At 47.8% G+C, this 27,955-nt stretch overlaps 1 protein-coding gene across 2 annotated transcripts in view; it reads left to right on the top strand.

Annotated features, from left to right (window-relative positions):
- Positions 1-12,101, top strand: part of LOC137323954 (ATP-dependent 6-phosphofructokinase, liver type-like) — a 95,079-nt gene extending 82,978 nt beyond the window's left edge. For both annotated transcript variants that reach the window (XM_067988102.1, XM_067988103.1), the window contains exons 20-22: positions 1,087-1,186; positions 5,842-5,947; positions 8,849-12,101. In XM_067988102.1, the coding sequence (XP_067844203.1) occupies positions 1,087-1,186; positions 5,842-5,947; positions 8,849-8,996 (354 nt within the window). In that variant the 3' untranslated portion in view covers positions 8,997-12,101. The remainder of the gene's footprint in view (positions 1-1,086; positions 1,187-5,841; positions 5,948-8,848) is intronic.
- The last annotated feature ends 15,854 nt before the right edge of the window (positions 12,102-27,955 follow it).

Below are 27,955 nucleotides of genomic sequence, written 5' to 3'. Positions count from 1 at the left end.
TCTGCTCCGTGATTACCGATCCCCGACTCTGCTCCGATGATGATCGATCCCCGACTCTGCTCCGGTGATTACCGATCCCCGACTCTGCTCCGGTGATTACCGATCCCCGAGTTTGCTCCGATGATTACCGATCCCCGACTCTGCTCCGGTGATTACCGATCCCCGACTCTGCTCCGATGATTACCGATCCCCGACTCTGCTCCGATGATTACCGATCCCCGACTCTGCTCCGGTGATTACCGATCCCCGAGTTTGCTCCGATGATTACCGATCCCCGACTCTGCTCTCTTCGTGTTGTCTGTTGATACAGGCCTCGATGTTAATGGGGGAGTTGTGTTTGGGCAGGGCCGGGGGGAAGGGTTGCGTGCGGCAAGGGGGTGAAATCCCATCTCAGCGTGAGGCTCTGGGCCATTTTAACCTCCTGGGCCTCACATAAATATTCCAGGGCAGTCTCCCTCCCTCCTGAAGCCAGCAGGACTGACGTCCGAGCCAATGGGCGGGAGAGGGGGAATCGGGCCGTGAGGTTTGGAACACCGGGGACCCCAGGGAACGATCCTCAGTGTAACCTCAGCGCTGGGCAAGGGCTTTGGCAGCCGATTCCAGCGTGCAGAGGGAGGGGCAGGGCCGGGGCTGGGAAGGCCCAAGGACTCCTTGTGGGGGAGCATGCCTGCTCTTACCCTGGCCCCTCCTGGCCAGTTGGGGCCGCCCGATATGGTTGGGCTGTCGGGTTTGTCACTGGGCGAGCCTCCCCCCGACTCGCCATTAAGATTACGTCGCAGCTCCGATGACATCAACGAGCCGGGACTTCGGGAGCCTCGGCCGACTTGAGAGGGTGGGAACGGACCGACCTCCGGCCGGTGAGCGGACTCGGCCTAATCTTAACCCCCTCCCCCGCACCATTCTCGCTGGGCGAGGTTGGGGGGGTGGGGTTTCAAATTAGGCTGAGATTCCCGTGGGGATTTCCCTCCCATCCAGCACCCCCCCCCTTACCCCCCGGGCCCTCGTGTCTCGTCGGGGCTGTCCACCCTCTTTGAACCTCCTCATTCATCGCGAACCTCTTTCATTTTCTTCTCTCTCGGTCGCCAGGGCGGCGCGCCAACTCCATTCGATAGGAACTTCGGGACGAAGCTCGGCGTGAAGGCAGTGCAGTGGCTGACTGAGAAACTCCACGAAACCTACAGGAAAGGTCTGGTATCAAACCTGGCAGTGTTGAGAGGGGAGGGTGGGGACCTCGTGAGCCCGTCAGCAGAGCAGGGAAGAGCTGGATTAAAGGTAGCACCATCCTACAGTGGAGTCGGAAGCAATGAAGAAATGGGACCACGGGGAAAGGGGAAGCCTTCCCTCCCAAGCAGTTAGGGTACAGTAGCATAGTGGTTATGTTACTGGACTAGTAATCCAGAGGCCTGGACTAATAATATAGTCATGAGTTCAAATCCCGCCACGGCAGCTGGGCAGTTGAAATTCAATTAATTAAATCTGAAATTAAAAAATACTAGTATCAGTAATGGTGGCCATGAAACTACCGGATTGTTGTAAAAACCCATCTGGTTCACTAATGTCCTTTAGGGAAGGAAGCCTGCCGCCCTTACCCGGTCTGGCCTATATGTGACTCCAGACCCACAGCAATGCGGTTGATTCTTAATTGCCCTCTGAAATGGCCTAGCAAGCCACTCAGTTGTAAAATCTCGCTACGAAAAGTCATAATAAGAATAAAACCGGACGGACCACCCGGCATCGGACCACTAGGCACCGGACACGACAACGGCAAACCAAGCCCAGTCGACCCTGCAAAGTCCTCCTCACTAACATCTGGGGACTTGTGTCAAAATTGGGAGAGCTGTCCCACAGTCTAGTCAAGCAACAGCCTGACATAGCCATACTCACAGAATCATACCTTTCAGCCAACGTCCCAGACTCTTCCATCACCATCCCTGGGTATGTCCTGTCCCACCAGCAGGATAGACCCACCAGAGGTGGCGGTACAGTGGTATACAGTCAGGAGGGAGTGGCCCTGGGAGTCCTCAACGTTGACTCCAGACCTCATGAAATCTCATGGCATCAGGTCAAACATGAGCAAGGAAACCTCCTGCTGATTACCACCTACCGTCCTCCCTCAGCTGATGAATCAGTCCTCCTCCATGTTGATCACCACTTGGAGGAAGCACTGAGAGTAGCAAGGGCATAGAATGTACTCTGGGTGGGGGACTTCAATGTCCATCACCAAGAGTGGCTCGGTAGCACCACTACTGACCGAGCTGGCCGAGTCCTGAAGGACATAGCTGCTAGACTGGGCCTGCGACAGGTGGTGAGCGAACCAACATGAGGGAAAAACCTACTTGACCTCGTCCACACCAATCTACCTGTCGCAGATGCATCTGTCCATGACAGTATTGGTAGGAGTGACCACCGCACAGTCCTTGTGGAGATGAAGTCCCGTCTTCGCACTGAGGACACCATCCAACGTGTTGTGTGGCGCTACCACCGTGCAAAATGGGATAGATTCAGAACAGATCTAGCAGCTCAAAACTGGGCATCCATGAGGCATTGTGGGCCATCAGCAGCAGCAGAATTGTATTCCAGCACAATCTGTAACCTCATGGCCTGGCATATTCCTCATTCTACCATTACCAACAAGCCAGGGAATCAACCCTGGTTCAATGAGGAGTGTAGAAGAGCATGCCAGGAGCAGAACCAGGCGTACCTAAAAATGAGGTGCCAACCTGGTGAAGCTACAACTCAGGACTACAGGCATGCTAAACAGCAGAAGCAACATGCTATAGACAGAGCGAAGCGATTCCACAACCAACGGATCAGATCAAAGCTCTGCAGTCCTGCCACATCCAGTCGTGAATGGTGGTGGACAATTAAACAACTAACGGGAGGAGGAGGCTCTGTAAACATCCCCATCCTCAATGATGGCGGAGTCCAGCACGTGAGTGCAAAAGACAAGGCTGAAGCGTTTGCAACCATCTTCAGCCAGAAGTGCTGATTGGATGATCCATCTCGGCCTCCTCCCGATATCCCCACCATCACAGAAGCCAGTCTTCAGCCAATTTGATTCACTCCACGTGATATCAAGGAACGGCTGAGTGCATTGGATACAGCAAAGGCTATGGGCCCCGACAACATCCCGGCTGCAGTGCTGACGACTTGTGCTCCAGAACTAGCTGCGCCTCCATCCGAGCTGTTCCAGTACAGCTACAACACTGGCATCCACCCGACAATGTGGAAAATTGCCCAGGTATGTCCTGTCCACAAAAAGCAGGAGAAATCCAATCCGGCCAATTACCGCCCCATCAGTCTACTCTCAATCATCAGCAAAGTGATGGAAGGTGTCGTCGACAGTGCTATCAAGCGGCACTTACCAATAACCTGCTCACCGATGCTCAGTTTGGGCTCCGCCAGGACCACTCGGCTCCAGACCTCATTACAGCCTCGGTCCAAACATGGACAAAAGAGCTGAATTCCAGAGGTGAGGTGAGAGTGACTGCCCTTGACATCAAGGCAGCATTTGACCGAGTGTGGCATCAAGGAGCCCTAGTAAAATTGAATTCAATGGGAATCAGGGGGAAAACTCTCCAGTGGCTGGAGACATACCTAGCACAAAGGAAGATGGTAGTGGTTGTTGGAGGCCAATCATCTCAGCCCCAGGACATTGCTGCAGGAGTTCCTCAGGGCAGTGTCCTAGGCCCAACCATTTTCAGCTGCTTCATCAATGATATTCCCTCTATCATAAGGTCAGAAATGGGAATGTTTGCTGATGATTGCACAGTGTTCTGTTCCATTTGCAACCCATCAGATGATGAAGCAGTCCGAGCCCGCATGCAGCAAGACCTGAACAACATCCAGGCTTGGGCTGATAAGTGGCAAGTAATATTCACGCCAGACAAGTGCCAGGCAATGACCATCTCCAACATGAGAGAGTCTAACCACCTCTCCTTGACATTCAACGGCATTACCATCGCCGAATCCCCCACCATCAACATCCTGGGGGTCACCATTGACCAGAAACTTAACTGGACCAGCCACATAAATACTGTGGCTGCAAGAGCAGGTCGGAGGCTGGCTATTCTGTGGCGAGTGACTCACCTTCTGACTTCCCCAAAGCCTTTCCACCATCTACAAGGCACAAGTCAGGAGTATGATGGAATACTCTCCACTTGCCTGGATGAGTACAGCTCCAACAACACTCAAGAAGCTCGACACAATCCAGGACAAAGCAGCCCGTTTGATTGGTACCCCATCTACCACCCTAAACATTCACTCCCTTCACCACCGGTGCACCATGGCTGCAGTGTGTACCATCCACAGGATGCACTGCAGCAACTTGCCAAGGCTTCTTCGACAGCACCTCCCAATCCCGCAACCTCTACCACCTAGAAGGACAAGGGCAGCAGGCACATGGGAACACCTCCACCTGCACGTTCCCCTCCAAGTCACACACCATACCGACTTGGAAATATATCGCCGTTCCTTCATCGTCGCTGGGTCAAAATCCTGGAACTCCCTACCCAACAGCATTGTGGGAGGATCTTCACCACACGGACTGCAGCAGTTCAAGAAGGCGGCTCACCACCACCTTCTCAAGGGCAATTAGGGATGGGCAATAAATGCTGGCCTCGCCAGCGACACCCACATCCCATGAACAAATAAAAAAAGTGATCTGGAGGGAATGTCCCCTGAGCTAACATGGAAGGATTGAGAGGGAGTGGCATCAATGAAAGCCCCCTGAAACACTGAGGTAATTGAGAGAAGCCCCTGATGTCACTTTGGAGCTGGGAGTTCCTTCAGCGTTTCTAGCTCATTAAATCTGGAAAGTACACCAATAGAATGTTCCAGCCCTGGGAAAGAAAGAAAGACTTTCATTTATACAGCGCCTTTCACCACCTCGGAGTCCCAAAGCGCTTTATAGCCAATGAAGTAATTTTTGAAGTGTAGTCACTGTTGTAATGTAGGAAACATGGCAGCCAATTTGCACACAGCAAGATCCCACAAACAGTAAAGTGCTAATGACCAGATAATCTGTTCTAGTGATGTTAGTTGAAGGATAAATATTGGCCAGGATACCGGGGAGAACTCCCCTGCTCTTTTCTAAATAGTGCTATGGGATCTTTTACAGACGGGGCCTCTGTTTAACATCTTATCCAAAAGACAGCACCTCTGACGGTGCAGCACTCCCTCAGTACTGCACTGGGAGTATTAGCCTAGATTATGTGCTGAAGTCTTTGGAGAGGGGCATGAGCCCACAACCTTCTGACTCTGAGGACAGAGTGCTACCACTGAGCCACGGCAGTGGGTGAGAGAAGGCATAAAAACAACCTCAATACGGGGAGATGGGCGAGAGATTTAAATGTGGAGAAGGGCTGATATTTCCTCGGGACTCCGTATCAAAGAGGGAAGTACTTAAGGCACTACAGTGCCTTTGGGCCCGGTCGGGCGGAGGAGGGGCCCCAAAGTCAGCCAGGGTTCCCCTAACACCCTGCCCCCCTCGGATCACCATCCAATGACCTGTATAGGTTGGTTGAGGGCACCGTTGGACTTGGCTGTGATTCCCCCCCCCCCCCCCCCCCCACAAGGTTGAATAGCCCACCATCGTTCGCTGTATAGACTCACAGGCGTAAGGACGCTCGGGATGAGTCACCAGAGTGCGACTGGCAGCAGTGGAGCTGTACCCTAGCAAGAGGCAGCACCCCGAGGGGTGGAGGGGAGACAATTGTCGAGAAAGAAGGGGGGGGAGTTGTCAGCAGCGTTCATTATTTCAGAAGTTGGGGTGGTGGGGGGAGAGTATTGAAAGGGTGTCTGCTGTAATTGCGCTTCTGTAACTTGTCTTTTCTCGGATAGGGCAAGTCTTCGCTAACTCTCCTGAGACGTCCTGTGTCCTGGGAATGAACAGGAAGGCCTTGGTTTTCCGACCAGTGACCGAGCTGAAGGCAGACACGGACTTTGAGTAAGTAGTGGAAGGAGGGGGGAGTGCGGTCAGGGTGTGACACTGCTGTGACTTCACGGTTCATTGACCTCCGCAACCGTAGGCCCAAAGCATGGAAACCACGGCTAGAATGTGGGGTCCAAAACTGGCCGGGTAGAGAGGAGGATGATTCCACTGTCACGGAGTAATCCAGAACCCGGCGTTTCTCATAGGAGATTAGTAATACAACAACAACTTGCATTTCTAACGTAAAACATCCCAAGGCGCTTCACAGGAGCATTAACAGAGTTTGACACCGAGCCACACAAGGAGATATTAGGACAGATGACCAAAAGCTTGGTCAAAGAGGTAGGTTTTAAGCAGAGTCTTAAAGGAAGAGAGAGGTAGAGAGACGGGGGGAGGGGGGGGGTTTAGGGAGGGAATTCCAGAGATTAGGGCCTAGGCAGCTGAAGACACGATGAAAATCGGGGATGCGCAAGAGGCCAGAATTGGAGGAGCGCAGAGATCTCGGAGGGTTGTGGGGCTGGAGGACGTTAGGGAGGGGCAAGGCCATGAAATATATTGGGTCCCCACCTACACAAGAGCTGGACCCTGTGCAAAATGTACAAGCGTATCAGTGGACGTGGAGGTGAGAGTTATACCAGCACCAACAGGTTAGAGGTGTGGGTTTTGACTTATGGTCAGCCAGACATCTGACACGGAGAGAGATCGAGCTCAAACCACCCACCTTGCCATTGCTGGTGAGCTTCCAGCTGCTTATCCAACTACGACCACCCTACCTATTGGGGAACTGGCTTACAGGGTTATCTGGAGCTGACCAAAGAATCCCAGCCCATCAGTGACCGGTCTACCCCTCCAGATTCTATTAGTGGGCCAGAGGACGGGTCAATCATTCGCACTGCCCAGAACACACTGGACCTGCCCTGGTTCAGGCACCAATTGCCGAATCAACGAGGGAGGGTTTTTTTTTTGTCAATGGACTTCCATCACCGGGCTTATCGGCTCAGAGACATTTCAACCCCATAAAGACCCATGCCCCCCCCGCCACCTCATAGCTGGTCATTAGACAACTGATAAACGCTCGGTACTCATTGGGTGCCAGAAACTCCTCAAGGGCGTCGGAACTCTCCATAAAATGTGGGGCCATGTTGCCACCATGCTCCCGACGGGCACCGTGCCCCATTAAATGGTGATCCACCAGCTGGAGGTGTGGAACTCCAGCAGCAGCTGGTTGCCTCTCTATAACCCGGTCACGGTGGGGAAGGGGCCTGGATGTACAAGTGCGCGTTCCCATATTCAGCTTCCAGGTAACGGCTTCTACCAGCTGCCATCCCCGATTTTCCCCGTCAGCCCTCCACGATGGATATCTGCCCTCCACGTGGCGCAAGGACCTACATTGGCCAGCTTGCAATGTGCCAACCACCTGGACGTTCTAGGTGTCCCCAGGTCCATTGCCACATTCTGGGCCTACTCATCACCAACTGCAATGATGCAGGTACACGAGGGGCTTTGACAAAGAGACATGTCTTTTAAAAAATGTTTTTTTATTCATTCTTGGGATATAGGCGTCGCTAGAAGGGTCAACATTTATTGCCCATCCCTAATTGCCCTTGAGAAGGTGGTGGTGAGCCGCCTTCTTGAACCACTGCAGTCCGTGTGGTGACGGTTCTCCCACAGTGCTGTTAGGAAGGGAGTTCCAGGATTTTGACCCAGCGACGATGAAGGAACGGCGATATATTTCCAAGTCGGGATGGTGTGTGACTTGGAGGGGAACGTGCAGGTGGTGGTGTTCCCATGTGCCTGCTGCTCTTGTCCTTCTAGGTGGTGGAGGTCACGGATTTGGGAGGTGCTGTCGAAGAAGCCTTGGCGAGTTGCTGCAGTGCATCCTGTAGATAGGACACACTGCAGCCTGCTGTGAGGCTGACTCACCCTTCAGGGTACTCGGCAATGGGTCAGTATAGGCTGGAGCCCTTGCTGCAGCCACTACCCCTTTTGCTTCTGAATATTGCAGATAAGCCCAGGTGAATCCCTTCTGCTGCACACCTCGAGGTTCTGAACCATGAGAGAGAACTGTTAGGACACTAGCTTATCCCGAATTAGGACTTTGCTGTCATTGAAGAAAGGTGATAAAGACCAAGATAGCCCCTTGGCGCAGAAGTTGGCATCTGCCAGGACCCCTCGGCACTGATGCGAATCAACCATTGGAACAGATGCGGCCTGGTATCCTCCAATCAAAATCTTTGAGATCCACTCTTGAGGGTTACAGATAGAGGGAGAATAACAACAACAACTACTTGCATTAATATAGTGCCTTTAACGATATAATATGTCCCAAATTGCCATCCAACGTTTCATTGATGAAGGCATTCAACAGGAGATGAGGAACAAGAGGAGGCCATTCAGCCCCTCGAGCTGTTCCGCCGATCATTTAGAGTATGGCTGATCTCCATCTTAACTCCATTTACCCGCCTTGGTTCCATATCCCTTAATACCCTTACCCAACAAATATCTATCAATCTCAGTTTAGAAATCTTCAATTGACCCCCAGCCTCAACAGCTTTCTGGGGGAGAGAGTTCCAGATTTCCACTCCCCTTTGTGTGAAGAAGTGCTTCCTGACATCACCCCTGAATGGCCCAGCTCTAATTTTAAGGTTATGCCCCCTTGTTCTGGGCTCCCCCACCAGAGGAAATAGTTTCTCTCTATCTACCCTGTGGAGAATGAAGGGTTATGGTACAGAGAGGCTGACGGGTGGAGGTGAAGCATTACAGGGGGATTAGTGTTGGGGACAGAGTTTGCAGAGATGTCAATGGGGATTGTAGGTATTGCTGGAGAGCAGGATGTGAATCTCTGATATTTTTCTTAGAGTTGGTGGCTGGAGTTTGTGTGATATTCGTCCCTTTAATTCCACGTGTGTCTGATAGGCACCGGATGCCAAAGGAGCAGTGGTGGCTGAGGCTGAGGCCCTTACTGAAGATGTTGGCCAAGTACCAGACCCACTTCGATAACTACATCACTGGGAAGATCCACCATGTTAACCGGCGGAGCCTCAGCGTCGAGTCCGGCTTCTGAGGGGAGGGGGTAAGGCGGCTGCTCGTAAACACCCTGAGTCTCCCGCCACTGTGTTTTAACCTCGTTAGGATAAGTCAACCGTGAATTAGCACACAACAACAGCTTGCATTTATATATCACCTGTAAGGTAGAAAAATATCCCACGGTGCTTCACAGGAGTGTTAACAGATGATAGAAACTTTACACCAAGGTGGCTACGTTTCAGCGCAAAAGGGTCACGTGTCAGATCTAATCCACGGGGAGAATGGCCTCGTGCCTGTGAGCATGGTTGTATCTACTATCCCCTCTGACACACCCAGGCTCCTCAGCCCCCGGTTCCTCTACCTTGTGCCACTCTGGGCAACGAGAGCAGCTTGTGGTGGCTGCTAGTTGGATTCCTTGTCTCCACTCAGCTCTCTCCCCCTCGCTCTCGCTCTTTCTGTCTTCCCCCCCTCCCTATCTCCTTTTTTTTCTCTTTCCAACTGGGCTCTCTCTCTCTCTTCGCTCGGCCCCCCCTCGCCTGCCCCAGCCTCCCGTCTGGCACCTCACCCGGCCCCCCGCCTAGCCCTCCCTCTTCCCGTCCTCTCTCTGTCCCCCCCCTCTTCCTCCTCTCTCTCTCTCTCCCCTCCCTCTTCCTCCTCTCTCTCATCTCGCCCCTTCTTTCTCTCTCTCTCGCCTCCCTCTTTCTCTCTCTCTCGCCTCCCTCTTTCTCTCTCTCGCCTCCCTCTTTTCCTCTCTCTCTCTCGCCTCCCTCTTTTTCACTCTCTCTCTCTCGCCTCCCTCTTTTTCACTCTCTCTCTCTCGCCTCCCTCTTTTTCACTCTCTCTCTCTCGCCTCCCTCTTTTCCTCTCTCTCTCTCGCCTCCCTCTTTTCCTCTCTCTCTCTCTCGCCTCCCTCTTTTCCTCTCTCTCTCTCTCGCCTCCCTCTTTTCCTCTCTCTCTCTCTCGCCTCCCTCTTTTCCTCTCTCTCTCGCCTCCCTCTTTTCCTCTGTCTGTCTCTCTCTCTCTCTCTCGCCTCCCTCTTTTCCTCTCTCTCTCTCTCTCGCCTCCCTCTTTTCCTCTCTCTCTCCTCTCTCTCGCCTCCCTCTTTTCCTCTCTCTCTCCTCTCTCTCGCCTCCCTCTTTTCCTCTCTCTCTCTCTCTCTCGCCTCCCTCTTTTCCTCTCTCTCTCTCTCGCCTCCCTCTTTTCCTCTCTCTCTCTCTCTCGCCTCCCTCTTTTCCTCTCTCTCTCTCTCTCGCCTCCCTCTTTTCCTCTCTCTCTCTCTCGCCTCCCTCTTTTCCTCTCTCTCTCTCTCTCGCCTCCCTCTTTTCCTCTCTCTCTCTCTCTCTCGCCTCCCTCTTTTCCTCTCTCTCTCTCTCTCTCGCCTCCCTCTTTTCCTCTCTCTCTCTCTCTCTCTCGCCTCCATGGTGGCACCGAATCTATAGGAAATTGGTACAGGGATAACCCTGGCATCTTGTGCTATTCAATGCCAAAATTTGGGGCACCACAGCCCCTTGGCACCATACCAGCCAATGTTTTTGTTAAAGTTGCCATATCTGTGGCATATAAAACATGGTGAACTGTTCAACTCTTAGCCAGTCAAACACCAACCCTTCCACTCAGTGCATTAACTCAAATGTAGATGAGGCAGTTAGAATAATGAGGGTACAAAAGCTTCACATCTGGGTGGTGGGGGGTTGGCTATATTCTTTCGGGGGGAGGGTCTAATACCTCTCACAGTGACCCTGCGCAAACACGCATGAAATAAGTGACGGAGAATGGGGGAAAGTGGCACTGGGGAGCTCAATCCATGGAACCCTGTGCTTGCAGCCCTTGCGTTTACCTTAATAGAAACCGTGATCACCTGGGTAGAGCAGAACCCCAACCTCTCCAGCTGCACATAGGACATTCAGGGAGTGGCGCTGAGATCGCTCTGCCCTGAGTGGCAATGAGGCGCAGCGTCTCCCCAAAGGAAACTGTGACCCGTAAATATTGCATTCTAGTGATCCCCTCGACCCCTTCTGGCCGCACTTAACTGTGTCTTATCGTTAGATTAGCTGCTGAAATAACGCCTGTTCGGAGAACACTGTTGATACTGCGCGCGTCGCTAATGCATTCTGTGATACTGTCCCGTAGAAATTAACTCAGATATTCACCTTTGCTTCTCTTAACTACAATGTAGGCCTGGGATTTAGAAAATTCCAAGTGATTCCCTTCTCCAGAAGGTTAAAGGTTGATCCTAGAATTAATGGCGCATGGTTATTTGAGATTCTTTTAACATTGAGTGAGTGTTTTTTTTAAAAATACAAATCTTAACCTTAAAGGAGCTCTATCTTCAAAAGGTGTTGGCAACCTATTTTCAGGAGAGGATAGAGCCATGAGTTATTCTCATCACTCCCCAGTAATATTTATTACATTGCTTGATGTGTTTGTTTCCCTATGAATAAAAGTTTGCCAAACACTTATTTAAGGATGACATTGCCCCTTTAAATATTACTATGGTATTCTCTGGTCATGTGACCACTCCAGTGAATCATGTGAACGGGTAATGACGACCCTTGTGATGTCACAAGGGGCGTGACATGAACTCTGACAATATAATCAAGGTTAGTGCACTGTCCATTCAACTCTGGGACCTGAGTCAAACCCAACCCAGGTTGACGGGATGAGAGGCTCCTTTGCTAGCTCTTAAGGTCAATCCTGCTGCTAATGGACAGACAGTCATGGTGCACATGTGACATAGGATGACTGGTGTGGGAAAATGCCAGAACGGTGCAATCGAGGGCTCTCTTCTGCGATTGGGCTTGAGATGTTGGGTCAGAGTAAGGGTGAGCTTTGCTCTGCATCTGGCTGTGCAGCCTCTGATCTGAGAGGGTTTGGTGCTCTGACACACAGTATTGAAAAGATCTCCCTGCCAAAATACACATATTCAACATTTTTAAATTACAAACAATAGATCAAAGCAGTGGTAAACTTCACTTTTAACACCATTGTAAGCATTTATTGGCCAGTATCTCTGACCTGTGCAACTGCTCCAATGTATCTGTGGGTTGTGTGTATATAAAACTGTCTACCTTGTACTGACAATGGATTGTGAATTGGATAGATTGTATTGTGTCTTGTGATTAAATTTATATTGTGCAATGGCTGTAGTCTCTGAACTTGTTGATTATTGGATTTTATTTTTAAAATTCCCCCTTTCCTTCCCCCCCCCTCACTCCAAGAGAAAAGAATGGGTTGCAAAGACATCCTATGCCTTTGAGAGATGTGCCAACAGAGATAGCAAACAGGGAGTGTGAGGAGGGAACAGCAGAATGGTTCCCACAATATTGTCCTATGTCACAACTCACTTCTAGCTTTTTTTTCTCCCCCCGGGCTGAACTCACGCAAGGCACCCAGGAGTTAAGAATCTCCCTGGTCGCTCCATGTTGAGGGTTCACTACCGTATATGAAGCTGTCCTCCCTGCAGTATTTCTTGCAAGATTGTAAATGGATTCTTTCAGAACCAAGAACAGCAAGCAGAGGGAATCTTCACAAATACACTTCGAAGAGTGTCACCACCCACAGAAAGAAAAGTTGCATTTATAGAGCACCTTTCATGGCCTCAGGACATCCCAAAGTGCTTTACAGCAAAGGTCCTTAGAGGGCAGATAGGGCCTTGGTTTAACATCTCATCCAAAAGAAGGCACCTCTGACAGTGCAGCACTCCCTCGGTATTGTGCTGAAGTGTCAGCCTGGATTATGTGCTTAAGTCTCTGGAGTGGGATTTGAACCCTCAACTTTTGACTCAAGGGGGTGAGAGTGCTACACACTGAGCCACAGCTGACACTAATTCATCAGAGAGAGGCCTGAAAGGAACTAGGAAAGAATCAGCAGCACTAGACGGAGAGAAAGTGGGTCACTTTAGAAACTGCAGCAAGCTGATTGGAAATGTCTAAATTATTTATACTGGACCCCCATGGTGCTTTTGTTTTAAATGGGAGGTAATTTCCACTTCAAAAAAGCAGTGAGTTAGTTGTTGAGGGGATTAAGGTTTATGAACTTTCATCAGCACTCAAGTACATGAACCCAGCCACTGTCAGATTTTGGAATGGGGGCAACTTTTCTTTCTGTGGGTGGTGACACTCTTCTAAGTGTATTTGCGAAGATTCCCTCTGCTTGCTAGTCCCTTAGAGAGAGAGAGAGGTGGAGAAGTTTTGGGAGGAAATTCCACAGCTTGGGGCCCAGACGGCTGAAGGCACGGCCGCTAATGGCAGGGCAAGAAGAGTCGGCAATGCACAAGAGACCAGAGATGGAGGAATGCAAAGATCTCAGAGGATTGTAGGTCTGGAGTGGGTTACAGAGATAGGGAGGAGTGAGGCCACGGAGGGATTTGAACACGAGGACAAGAATTTTAAAATCTAGTTGTTGCCAGACTGGAAGCCAATGTAGACCAGCGAGCACAGGGGGTGATGGGTGAACGGGACTTGGTGCGAGTTAGGATGTGGGCTGCAGAGTTTTAGATGAGCTCAAGTTTATGGAAGGTGGATGATGGGAGACTGGCCAGGGGAGCATTGGAATAGTCCAATCTGGAGGTAACAAAAGCATGGATGATAGTTTCAGCATCAGATGGGCGGAGATGGGTGATATTAGGGAATGTACCCACCATTGTCCTTTTATATCTCTTGTACTGTTTAAATTTGATCAAACCAGGATGTTTCGAGCCTAAGTGTCTGTGTGGAATCTTATAATCTGGTGAATGCTACTGCACGGAGTAAAACTTACCAACTGAGTGTTAGAACTGATCTGCCCAGGGAGCTGTACAAAGCACATGGTCAATGGCGACCAAACAGCAGTAATAAAACCCAGGTGATATAAAACGGGGGTGAGGAGGGGAGTCCATATGCAGTAACATAAGGACATCTGGTTTCACGTTGGAGTGGTTTGAGAGGTAAGCCTGTAATGATCCTTGACAATAGCATCCGTTCCGAGTTATAAATCATGGCCTCTTCCATTGATGATAATGTCACGTACATGTGTAAAATTAATTACTCCCATCCAATAAACACTGACTTAATTATGGCTTCATTTGCCTTGCAGTCAGATTTAAATCCTAATCTAGTCAGAGAGGTTCTGCTGATTAATATAACAGTGAATTATTACAAGGCTACGATAACAGGCTGTTCTGAATAATTGAATTTCCCCCTGCCAGCCCCTCCCCCCCATTCTATGAAATTCTGCCTGTTTCGGTCACTCAAAGGCACACTCACTATGAGATTATGGTTTAGCCAAAATGAGGCATCGCCATCATCAGAATCAAGAGTCAAGCACGTAGTGTGGGACTGAAGCTCCATGTAGGTCAGACCAGAGAGGGGAGACATGATCCCTTCCCTGAAGGACATTAGTGAACCAGATGAGTTTATAGCAGAGTCTTTCATAGGAACAGGAATAGGCCATTTAGCCTCTCGAGCATATTCCACATTCAGTGAGATTATGGCTGATCTGTGACCTAACTCCGTGGGCATAATTTTAGCCCAGAGCCGGGGGGATGAGGGGGGGATTGAATTGCGGACGGGAAACCTGGAAGTACGGGTTTCCTGGACGTCCTTACGATTTTGATGTAACGACATTTTTTTTTAATGGTTTCCCGCCCGACAGGCCGGCCTGATTGACAGGCTGGTCTCAGTCAGACAGGAGAAGAGGAAGGAAGAGGACGTCTTCAGGTAAGTGTTAGATGGGATGGATGGGGTGGGATTCACTGGGGGGGTCAGTCATTAGTGAGGGGGGATTGGGGGTCAGTCATCGGGGGGGGATCGGGGGTCAGTCATCGGGAGGAGGGTCAATCACCAGGGGAGTGGTTGGGAGTCATTGGGGTGGTCTGCGATCATGGTGGGGGTTCAGTTGATTGTAGGGGTGGTCTGCGATCATGGTGGGGATCGGTTGATCGTAGGGGGTGGTCGGCAATTGCTGGGGGGGGTGTCAGAGGTGGTGGGGGAATCGCTGCAGGTAGGCTTGTTGGGCTTGGGGGAAGCACTCCTGCTCCTCTGGGCCCACAAGCTGTGCTATAGAGGCACTCACCTGCAGTCTCAGGCCTTCTCGCCTCCTCTCACGTGGCGTGAAGGAGAAGGCCCGGGAATCCCACCCCCCAGGGGCTAAAATCAAAAAAGCTTTCATAATGGAGGCCCACAGCCTCCTTAAAAGCTTTTAATGCCCAACCCACCTCCTGAGAGCGGGTTGGTTGTCCCCCGCCTCGTCCCACCTCCGCGAAAACCGGAAATGGGCAATTTGGAGGTGGGTTTGGGGGCGGGTTTTAGATTTTTGCAATTTTTACTGCTCCCCCCTTCCAACTCACCCATTTTTCTAAGCTAAGATCATGCCCCATATCCCTTTGGTTAACAAAAACCTATCAATCTCAGATTTAAAATTAACGATTGAGCTAGCGTCAACTGCTGTTTGCAGAAGAGAGTTCCAAACTTCTACCACCCTTTGTGTGTAGAAATATTTCCTATCGTCACTTCTGAAAGTCCTGGCTCTAATTTTCAGTCTATGTCCCCTAGTCCTAGACTCCCCAATCAGCAGAAATAGTTTCTCTCTATCTACCCTATCAATTCCCCTGAATATCTTGAAAACTTCGATCAAATCACCCCTTAATCTTCTAAATTCCAGGGAATACAACCCTAGTTTGTGTAATCTCTCCTCATAATTTAACCCTTGCAGTCCAGGTATCATTCTAGTAAATCTACGCTGCACTCCCTCCAAGGCCAATATATCCTTCCTAAAGTGCAGTGCCCAGAACTGAACACAGGTGCGGTCTAACCAGGGCTTTGTTTTTATTCGCTGGCAAGGCCGGCATTTATTGCCCATCCCTAATTGCCCTTGAGAAGGTGGTGGTGAGCCGCCTTCTTGAACCGCTGCAGTCCGTGTGGTGAAGGTTCTCCCACAGTGCTGTTAGGAAGGGAGTTCCAGGATTTTGACCCAGCGACGGTGAAGGAACGGCGATATATTTCCAAGTCGGGATGGTGTGTGACTTGGAGGGGAATGTGCAGGTGGTGTTGTTCCCATGTGCCTGCTGCCCTTGTCCTTCTAGGTGGTAGAGGTCGCGGGTTTGGTAGGTGCTGTCGAAGAAGCCTTGGCGAGTTGCTGCAGTGCATTCTGTAGATGGTACAAACTGCAGCTACTGTGCGCTGGTGGTGAAGGGAGTGAATGTTTAGGGTGGTGGACGGGGTGCCAATCAAGCGGGCTGCTTTATCTTGGATGGTGTCGAGCTTCTTGAGTGTTGTTGGAGCTGCACTCATCCAAGCAAGTGGAGAATATTCCATCACACTCCTGACTTGTGCCTTGTAGATGGTGGAAAGGCTTTGGGAAGTCAGGAGGTGAGTCACTTGCCGCAGAATACCCAGCCTCTGACCTGCTCTTGTAGCCACAGTATTTATATGGCTGGTCCAGTTAAGTTTCTGGTCAATGGAAACCCCCAGGATGTTGATGGTGAGGGATTCGGCGACGGTAATGCCGTTGAATGTCAAGGGGAGGTGCTTAGACTCTCTCTTGTTGGAGATGATCATTGCCTGGCACTTATCTGGCGCGAATGTTACTTGCCACTTATCAGCCCAAGCCTGGATGTTGTCCAGATCTTGCTGCATGTGGGCACGGACTGCTTCATTATCTGAGGAGTTGCAAAAGGAACTGAACATTGTGCAATCATCAGCAAACATCCCCATTTCTGACCTTATGCCGAGATGGATCATCTACTCAGCACTTCTGGCTGAAGATGGTTGCAAACGCTTCAGCCTTGTCTTTTGCACTCACGTGCTGGACTCTGCTATCATTGAGGATGGGGATGTTTACAGAGCCTCCTCCTCCCGTTAGTTGTTTAATTGTCCACCACCATTCATGACTGGATGTGGCAGGACTGCAGAGCTTTGATCTGATCCGTTGGTTGTGGAATCACTTAGCTCTGTCTATAGCATGTTGCTTCCACTGTTTAGTATGCATGTAGTCCTGAGTTGTAGCTTCACCAGGTTGGCACCTCATTTTTAGGTACGCCTAGTGCTGCTCCTGGCATGCTCTTCTGCACTCCTCATTGAACCAGGGTTGATGCCTTGGCTTGTTGGTAATGGTAGAGTGAGGAATATGCCGGGCCATGAGGTTACAGATTGTGCTGGTATACAATTCTGCTGCTGCTGATGGCCCACAATGCCTCATGGATGCCCAGTTTTGAGCTGCTAGATCTGTTCTGAATCTATCCCATTTAGCACGGTGGTTGTGCCACACAACAAGTTGGATGGTGTATAGCTGTAGCATAACTTCTACCCCCTTGTATTCTAGTCCTCTAGATATGAAGGCCAGCATTCCATTAGCCTTTCTGATTATTTTCTGTACTGTCCATGACATTTTAATGATCTATGTACATGGACCCCCTAAGTCTCTTTGGACCTCCATTGTTTCGAGCTTTTCACCATATAGAAAGTATTCTGATCTTTCATTTTTAGGTCCAAGGTGGATGACCTCACACTTGCCTACAATGAAATCCATTTGCCACAGTTTTGCCCATTCACTTAATCTATTAATATCTCTGTAATTTTATGCTTCTATCTAACAATGCTTACAATGCTGCCTGTCTTTGTGTCATCGGCAATCTTGGATATGTGGCTCTCTATCACGTCATCTAATTCGTTAATAAATACAGTGAATAGGTGAGGCCCCATCACAGATCCCTGTGGGACACCACTAGTCACATCCTGCCTATTTGAGTACCTGCCCATTATCCCTACTCTCTGTCTCCTGCCTCTCAGACAATTTCCTAACCAGGTCAATAATTCCCTCAATTCCATGAGCTTCACCTTTAGCTAACAGTCTCTTATGAGGGATTTTATCGAATGCCTTCTGGAAGTCCATATAAACAACATCCATAGACATTCCCCTGTCCATTACTTTAGTCACCTCTTCAAAAAATTCAATCAGGTTCATCGGGCGTGACCTACCCTTTACAAATCCATGCTGGCTCTCTCTGATCGGCTGAAAATTTTCAAGGTGTTCAGTCATTCTATCCTTAATTAAAGACTCTAGTAATTTCCCGACAACAGATGTTAGACTAACTGGTCTATAATTCCCTGGTTTCCCTCTCTCACCTTTCTTAAATAGCGGAATGACGTGCAATTTTCCAATCTAAAGGAATATTTCCTGAATCGAGAGAACTTTGGAAGATTCTACAAATACATAAAGGGCAAAAGAGTAACTAGGGAGAGAGTAGGGCCTCTTAAGGATCAACAAGGTCATCTATGGGCGGAACCACAAGAGATGGGTGAGATCCTGAATGAATATTTCTCATCGGTATTTACGGTTGAGAAAGGCATGGATGTTAGGGAACTTGGGGAAATAAATAGTGATGTCTTGAGGAGTGTACATATTACAGAGAGGGAGGTGCTGGAAGTCTTAACGCGCATCAAGGTAGATAAATCTCCGGGACCTGATGAAATGTATCCCAGGACGTTATGGGAGGTTGGGAGGAAATTGCGGGTCCCCGAGCAGAGATATTTGAATCATCGACAGCTACAGGTGAGGTGCCTGAGGATTTGGAGGGTAGCAAATGTTGTACCTTTGTTTAAGAAGGGCGGCAGGGAAAAGCCTGGGAACTACAGACCAGTGAGCCTGACATCTGTAGTGGGTAAGTTGTTAGAGGGTATTCTGAGAGACAAGATCTACAGGCATTTGGAGTGGCAGGGACTAATTAGGAACAGTCAGCATGGTTTTGTGAGTGGAAAATCATGTCTCACGAATTTGATTGAGTTTTTTGAAGGGGTAACCAAGAAGATAGATGAGGGCTGTGCAGTAGACGTGGTCTACATGGACTTTAGCAAAGCCTTTGACAAGGTACCGCATGGTAGGTTGTTACATAAGGTTAAATCTCACGGGATCCAAGGTGATCCAAGGTAGCCAAGTGGATACAAAATTGGCTTGATGACAGAAGACAGAGGGTGGTTGTAGAGGGTTGTTTTTCAAACTGGAGGCCTGTGACCAGCGGTGTGTCTCAGGGATCGGTGCTGGGTCCGCTGTTATTTGTTATTTATATTAATGATTTGGATGAGAATTTAGGAGGCATGGTTAGTAAGTTTGCAGATGACACCAAGATTGGTGGCATTGTGGACAGCGAAGAAGGTTATCTAGGATTGCAACGGGATCTTGATAAATTGGGCCAGTGGGCCGATGAATGGCAGATGGAGTTTAATTTAGATAAATGTGAGGTGATGCATTTCGGTAGATCGAATCAGGCCAGGACCTACTCCGTTAATGGTAGGGCGTTGGGGAGAGTTATAGAACAAAGAGATCTAGGAGTACAGGTTCATAGCTCCTTGAAAGTGGAGTCACAGGTGGATAGGGTGGTGAAGAAGGCATTCAGCATGTTTGGTTTCATTGGTCAGAACATTGAATACAGGAGTTGGGATGTCTTGTTGAAGTTGTACAAGACATTAGTAAGGCCACACTTGGAATACTGTGTACAGTTCGGATCACCCTATTATAGAAAGGATATTATTAAACTAGAAAGAGTGCAGAAAAGATTTACTAGGATGCTACCGGGACTTGATGGTTTGACTTATAGGGAGAGGTTAGATAGACTGGGACCTTTTTCCCTGGAGAGTAAGAGGTTAAGGGGTGATCTTATAGAAGTCTATAAAATAATGAGGGGCATAGATAAGGTAGATAGTCAAAATCTTTTCCCAAAGGTAGGGGAGTCTATAACGAGGGGACATAGATTTAAGGTGAGAGGGGAGAGATACAAAAGGATCCAGAGGGGCAATTTTTTCACTCAAAGGGTGGTGAGTGTCTGGAACGAGCTGCCAGAGGCAGTAGTAGAGGCGGGTACAATTTTGTCTTTTGAAAAGCATTTGGACAGTTACATGGGTAAGATGGGTATAGAGGGATATGGGCCAAGTGCAGGCAATTGGGACTAACTTAGTGGTATAAACTGGGCGACATGGACATGTTGGGCCGAAGGGCCTGTTTCCATGTTGTAAACTTCTATGATTCTATGATTATAGTTAGAGCATCTGCAATGTGCTCACCGACTTCCTTTAAAACCCTGGGATGGAAACCATCTGGTCCTGGGGATCTGTCACTCTTTAGTGTCATTATTTTCTTCATTACTGTTAGTTTGCTTACGTTAATTATGGTGAGTCCCCGTCCTTGATTCAAAATTAGTTTTCTTGGGGTGTCCGGCATGCTATCCTCTTCCTTTAGTGTAAATACTGACAATTTCTTATTTTCATTTACAACTTTACTATTATCAGTTTTTAAGGGGCCGAGATTGCTCTTGACCACCCTCTTTTTCCTAATATAATTGTAAAAAATGTTTGTGTTGATTTTGATATCCCTTGCAAGTTTCTTTTCATGCTCCCTTTCTGTAGCTCTTACTATCTGTTTTGTCACCCTTTGTATCTCTCCCAGTCTCCAGGATCTGTGCTTTTTTTGCATTTTTGTATGCTTTTTCTTTTAGTTTTATGTTGTCCCTTACCTCTTTTGTCATCCATGGCCATTATTTTGGCAAGTAGAGCTCTTGCCCCTTTAGGGGTATAAACTGGTTCTGTATCACGTTAAATTCTTTTTTGAACATCTCCCACTGATCTTCGGTCATTTACCCATTAATAGATTTGCCCAGTTTACTGTGGGCAGTCTCTGTCTCATCCTGTTGAAGTTCGGCCTTACCTAAATATAGAATCTTAGTAGCTGATATGTGTTTCTCTCCTTCAAACACAATGTTCATAGAATCATAGAATCATAGAAAATTTACGTCACAGAAGGAGGCCATTCGGCCCATCGTGTCCGCACTGGCTGAGAAACGAGCCACCCAGCCTAATCCCACTTTCCCGCATTTGTTCCATAGCCCTGCAGGTCACGGCTCTTCAGGTGCACATCCAGGTATTTTTTAAATGAGTTGAGGGTTTCTGCCTCTACCACCCTCTCAAGCAGTGAGTTCCAGGCCCCCAACACCCACTGAGTGAAAACATTTTTCCTCAGCTCCCCTCTAATCCTTCTACCAATCACTTTAAATCTATGCCCCCTGGTTATTGACCTCTCTGCTAAGGGAAATAGGTCCTTCCTATCCACTCTATCTAGGCCCTTCATAATTTTGTACACCTCAATTAAATCACCCCTCAGCCTCCTTTGTTCCAAGGAAAATAACCCCAGCCTATCCAATCTTTGCTCATAGATAAACTTCTCCAGCCCTGTAAATCTCCTCTGTACCCTCCCTAGTGCAATTACATCCTTCCTGTAATGTGGTGACCAGAACTGTACACAGTGCTCAAGCTGTGGCCTAACTAGTGTTTTATATAGTTCTAGCATAACATCCCTGCTCTTATATTCTATGCCTTCTTAACCACCTTATCTACCTGTCCTGCTACCTTCAGGGATCTGTGGACATGCAGTCCAAGGTCCCTCACTTCCTCTACACCTCTCAATATCCTCCCACTGCCTTGTTTGCTCTCCCCAAATGCACTACCTCAAACTTCTCCGGATTGAACTCCATTTGCCACTTTTCTGCCCACCTGACCAGTCCATTGATATCTTCCTGCAGTCTACAGCTTTCCTCCTCACTATCAACCACATGGCCAATCTTTGCATCATCCGCAAATTTCTTAATCATGCCCCCTACGTTTAAGTCCAAATCGTTAATGTATATCACAAAAAGCAAAGGACCTAGTACCGAGCCCTGCAGCACCCCCCTGGAAACAGCCTTCCAGTCGCAAAAACACCAGTCGGCCATTACCCTTTGCTTCCTGCACTGAGCCAATTTTGGATCCAATTTGCCACATTCCCTTGGATCCCATGGGCCTTTACTTTTTTGACCAATCTGCCATGTGGGACCTTGTCAAAAGCCTTGCTAAAATCCATGTAGACTACATCAAACGCACTACCCTCATCAACCCTCCTTGTTACCGCCTCGAAAAATTCAATCAAGTTAGTCAGACACAACCTCCCCTTAACAAACCCGTGCTGACTGTCCTTGATTAGTCCGTGCCTTTCTAAATGACAGTTGTTGAACTCGATCATATGATGATTGCTATTAGATAAATGTTCACGCATCGTTAGGCTATTAACTAAATCTGGCTGATTACTCATTATTAAATCTAATATAACCTGCCCCCTTGTTCTTTCTAGGACATATTGTTGCAGAAAGCTGTCCTGAACACACTCAAGAAATTTACCCTTGTGTTCGCTGACCTACATTGGTTTCCGGTCTGGCAATGCCTCGCTTTTAAAATTCTCATCCCTGTGTTCGAATCCCTCCATGACCTCACCCTCCCTATCTCTGTAACCTCCTCCAGCCCTACAACCCTCCGAGATCTCTGCGCTCCTCCAATTCTGGCCTCTCGGCATCCCCAATTTTCATCACTCCACCATTGGCGTCCATGCCTTCAGCTGCCTCGGCCCCAAGCTCTGGAATTCCCTCCCCAAACCTCTCCCCCCACTACCTCTCTCTCCTCCTTCAAGACACTCCATAAAACCTACCTCTTTGATCAAGCTTTTGGTCACCTGTCCTAATATCTCATTATGTGGCTCGGTGTCAAATTTTGTCAGATAACACTCCTGTGAAGCACCTTGGGATGTTTTTATGTTAAAGGTGCTGTATAAATGCAGGTTGTTGATGTGGTTACTGTACTGGTGACAGTTAATAAATGATTGAATCCCGTTTCACAACATGCGGTGGTGGGATTTGAACTCATGACCTCTGGGTCACTAGTCTAGTGATCGTAGTCACTGGATCACTGTACCTAAACCTAGCAATCACCCTCAGAGTAATCTGGCATGGCAAAAATGTGCAGATAGAGGCTCTTTGCTGAGGTTGGGGCTATGGCATTTTACCATGATATAGCTCACCTGGGAGTACTCAATGGTGACATTACGGGGAGGGCAAAACGGGACCTTGTTACGCCCGGTTTCCGGGCAGAAAATGGGGGTGCAGAGGTCCAATTTAAGGAGTTAACCTCCCATGCAAGAACACAGTTGGAAACTTGTCCAGCGCCATATTGGTTCGGGGGCTCTTGAGGTAACCGTGGCAGCGGCCTAAAACAGGCATTAGGCCCCTTGAATATGTTAATAAGGGGCCTGACGCCTGTTTGTAGGACCCCTTTCCGAAACTGGTCAAAAACTGGGCGGAGGTAATGCCGTGCGAGCTCCGCCCAGTTTTTGCTGCTCTACAGCGGCCTAGGCTGCGGTCCTTAAAGGGACCGCTGGGGGTTGCCAAAGACCGAGTATGTTTGTATTTTGTAAAGTTTTTTAAACTTATTCCATTGTGGAGCCAGGATGAGCAGGAGTGCTGTTCCTGCCTCCACAGCAAAACCAGACCCCCTCCGGATCGCCTACCCCCCACGACCGAATACCTACACGGGTCCCACTGCCTGGAGACAGGCGGCTACAGCTCGCCAGACTGATTAAAATGAGGCCCAAGGCCCAGTATCGGTCGCGCCTCGAGCCTCAGGCCTCGGGCCCACCTGTGCAGGCACAGGGATCAGTCCCTGCTCCCGGTTCGTGCCCGCCTGGATTTCTAACCCCAGTTTGCCTCGAATGGAAAGAATTCCATTCCCCAGCACGGACATCCCTCAGCCTGGTGCACAGAAAGATATCATTAATTAATGTTTATACTGAATCGGCTCCAGCCGGCCTCCTGTGAGCAGCTACAATGTTTATTGCCGTAACTGAAACCGCTGGTGAGTGAAGTTAATGTGTTAATTATATTTGCTGCTGTCTTAACGCCATGCTAATTAACCCGACAGGCCCGACAATTAAAGACAGCTTGGTCATCGTCGCCGTGCCAACCAATACGCCGGTGGGAGACGGGCCTGATTGCAGGCCCTCACACCCCAACTCTGAGGCAGGGAGGCAGCTGGTCTGGTTGCCAAGACGTCAGACACTCCGAAACCCTTTGGCCCGATGACAGGAGGCTGATGGGATGCACTTCGAAGGGGATTCTCACTGCAACTGAGCTACAGGTCCCGGGCCCATCAAGCCTCGCCCACATTCCCAGCTGGGGGCCGAGTCCTAATCCACTTGCCAGCAGTGATACGGTCGCAACCCATCTCCATGACAACTTCATGTGTTCTTCTCTTCTACTACAACAACAACTTGCATTTATATAGCGTCTTTAACACAGTAAAACATCCCAAGGCGCTTCACAGGAGCGTTATCAAACAAAATTTGACACCGAGCCCCATAAGAAGATATAAGAACATAAGAAATAGGAGCAGGAGTAGGCCCTACGGCCCCTCGAGCCATTCAATCAGATCATGGCTGATCTTCGACCTCAACTCAACTTTCCTGCCCGATCCCCATATCCCTTTATTCCCCTAGAGTCCAAAAATCTATCTATCTCAGCCTTGAATAGAATCATAGAATCATAGAAGTTTACAACATGGAAACAGGCCCTTCGGCCCAACATGTCCATGTCGCCCAGTTTATACCACTAAGCTAGTCCCAATTGCCTGCACTTGGCCCATATCCCTCTATACCCATCTTATCCATGTAACTGTCCAAATGCTTTTTAAAAGACAAAATTGTACCCGCCTCTACTACTGACTCTGGCAGCTCGTTCCAGACACTCACCACCCTTTGAGTGAAAAAATTGCCCCTCTGGACCCTCTTGTATCTCTCCCCTCTCACCTTAAATCTATGCCCCCTCGTTGGAGTAATTGGTATCTATCCCCAGTTACAAAAACGTTACTTTATATCCTGAGGAGATAGATATGTGCAACCAAGAGAGCAGCTCTGCTAATAGGTTGAGAATATTTGCCAGTGAGGTGGTTATTTTTCTTTTCAAACCTGACTGCAGGTTGACGGAGCTGTCCTGTCTAGATAAGGTTTATATAGGACTCCTCCTCCCCTTCCTGTATCTTCACTCCAAAAATACAATCCCTGTCTGCAGGTCTTCCAATTGGCACCTTCAACATTTCCAGATTATCTTTTTTCATTTAATTAACAATTATGGGGAATGTGCTAGTGGCTCAATAATGCAGTATATTGAAGCTCCAACTCATGGCACCATGGGACCTGTGATCCCCAAACTGCAGCGATATACCACACAATTCAAACTGCATCAATATCGTACCACACAATTCAAACTGCATCAATATCGTACCACACAATTCAAACTGCATCAATATCATACCATGCAATTCAAATTACATCAATATCATACCATGCAATTCAAATTACATCAATATCATACCATGTAATTCAAATTACATCAATATCATACCATGCAATTCAAATTACATCAATATCATACCATGCAATTCAAATTACATCAATATCATACCATGTAATTCAAATTACATCAATATCATACCATGCAATTCAAATTACATCAATATCATACCATGCAATTCAAATTACATCAATATCATACCATGCAATTCAAACTGCATCAATATCATACCATGCAATTCAAATTACATCAATATCATACCATGCAATTCAAATTACATCAATATCATACCATGCAATTCAAATTACATCAATATCATACCATGCAATTCAAATTACATCAATATCATACCATGTAATTCAAACTGCATCAATATCATACCATGCAATTCAAACTGCATCAAACTCATACCATTTAATTCAATCTGCATCAATATCATACCATGCAATTCAAATTACATCAATATCATACCATGCAATTTAAACTGCATCAGACTCATACCATGCAATTCAAACTGCATCAATATCATACCCTGCAATTCAAATTGCATCAAGATCATACCATGCAATTCAAATTGCATCAATATCATACCATGTAATTCAAATTGCATCAATATCATACCCTGCAATTCAAACTGCATCAATATCATACCACATAATTCAAACTGCATCAATATCATACCACATAATTCAAACTGCATCAATATCGTACCACATAATTCAAACTGCATCAATATCGTACCACATAATTCAAACTGCATCAAACTCATACCATGCAATTCAAATTGCATCAATATTGTACCACACAATTCAAACTGCATCAAACTCATACCATGTAATTCAAATTGCATCAAGATCATACCATGCAATTCAAATTGCATCAATATCATACCACATAATTCAAACTGCATCAATATCGTACCACGTAATTCAAACTGCATCAATATCATACCACACAATTCAAACTGCATCAAACTCATACCATGTAATTCAAACTGCATCAATATCATACCACATAATTCAAACTGCATCAATATCATACCACATAATTCAAACTGCATCAATATCATAGCATGTAATTCAAACTGCATCAATATCGTACCACATAATTCAAACTGCATCAATATCACAGCATGTAATTCAAACTGCATCAATATCATACCACATAATTCAAACTGCATCAATATCATAGCATGTAATTCAAACTGCATCAATATCATACCACATAATTCAAACTGCATCAGTATCATACCATGTAATTCAAACTGCATCAATATCGTACCACACAATTCAAACTGCATCAATATCATACCACATAATTCAAACTGCATCAATATCATACCATGCAATTCAAACTGCATCAATATCATACCACACAATTCAAATTGCATCAATATCATACCATGCAATTCAAACTGCATCAATATCGTACCACACAATTCAAACTGCATCAATATCATACCATGTAATTCAAATTGCATCAATATCATACCATGTAATTCAAATTGCATCAATATCATACCATGCAATTCAAACTGCATCAATATCATACCATGCAATTCAAACTGCATCAATATCGTACCACACAATTCAAATTGCATCAATATCATACCCTGCAATTCAAACTGCATCAATATCATACCATGTAATTCAAATTGCATCAATATCATACCACACAATTCAAATTGCATCAATATCATACCATGCAATTCAAACTGCATCAATATCGTACCACACAATTCAAATTGCATCAATATCATACCATGTAATTCAAACTGCATCAATATCATACCATGTAATTCAAATTGCATCAATATCATACGGGTACGGTAGCATAGTGGTTATGTTACTGGGCTAGTAATCCAGAGACCTGGACTAAAATCCAGAGTCATGAGTTCAAATCCCGCCACGGCAGCTGGCGAATTTAAATTCAATTAATTAAATTCAATTAATTAAATAAAAAAATCTGGAATTAAAATACTAGTATCAGTAATGATGGCCATGAAACTACCGGATTGTCGTAAAAACCCATCTGGTTCACTAATGTCCTTTAGGGAAGGAAGCCTGCCGCCCTTACCCGGTCTGGCCTATATGTGACTCCAGACCCACAGCAATGTGGTTGATTCTTAATTGCCCTCTGAAATGGCCTAGCAAGCCACTCAGTTGTAAAATCTCGCTACGAAAAGTCATAATAAGAATAAAACCGGACGGACCACCCGGCATCGGACCACTAGGCAATGGACACGACAACGGCAAAACACCAAGCCCAGTCGACCCTGCAAGGTCCTCCTTACTAACATCTGGGGACTTGTGCCAAAATTGGGAGAGCTGTCCCACAGACTAGCCAAGCAACAGCCTGACATAGCCATACTCACAGAATCATATCTTTCAGCCAACGTCCCAGACTCTTCCATCACCATCCCTGGGTATGTCCTGTCCCACCGGCAGGACAGACCCACCAGAGGTGGCGGTACAGTGATATACAGTCAGGAGGGAGTGGCCCTGGGAGTCCTCAACATTGACTCTGGACCCCATGAAATCTCATGGCATCAGGTCAAACATGGGCAAGGAAACCTCCTGCTGATAACCACCTACCGTCCTCCCTCAGCTGATGAATCAGTCCTCCTCCATGTTGAACACCACTTGGAGGAAGCACTGAGGGTAGCAAGGGCACAAAATGTACTCTGGGTGGGGGACTTCAATGTCCATCACCAAGAGTGGCTCGGTAGCACCACTACTGACCGAGCTGGCCGAGTCCTGAAGGACATAGCTGCTAGACTGGGCCTGCGGCAGGTGGTGAGCGAACCAACACGAGGGAAAAACTGA

The sequence above is a fragment of the Heptranchias perlo genome, chromosome 7, assembly GCF_035084215.1.
Source record: "Heptranchias perlo isolate sHepPer1 chromosome 7, sHepPer1.hap1, whole genome shotgun sequence".
Lineage (NCBI taxonomy): Eukaryota > Metazoa > Chordata > Chondrichthyes > Hexanchiformes > Hexanchidae > Heptranchias > Heptranchias perlo.
The sequence above is the reverse complement of the archived record's forward strand: the minus strand, read 5'-3'. Positions and strand labels throughout refer to the sequence as shown.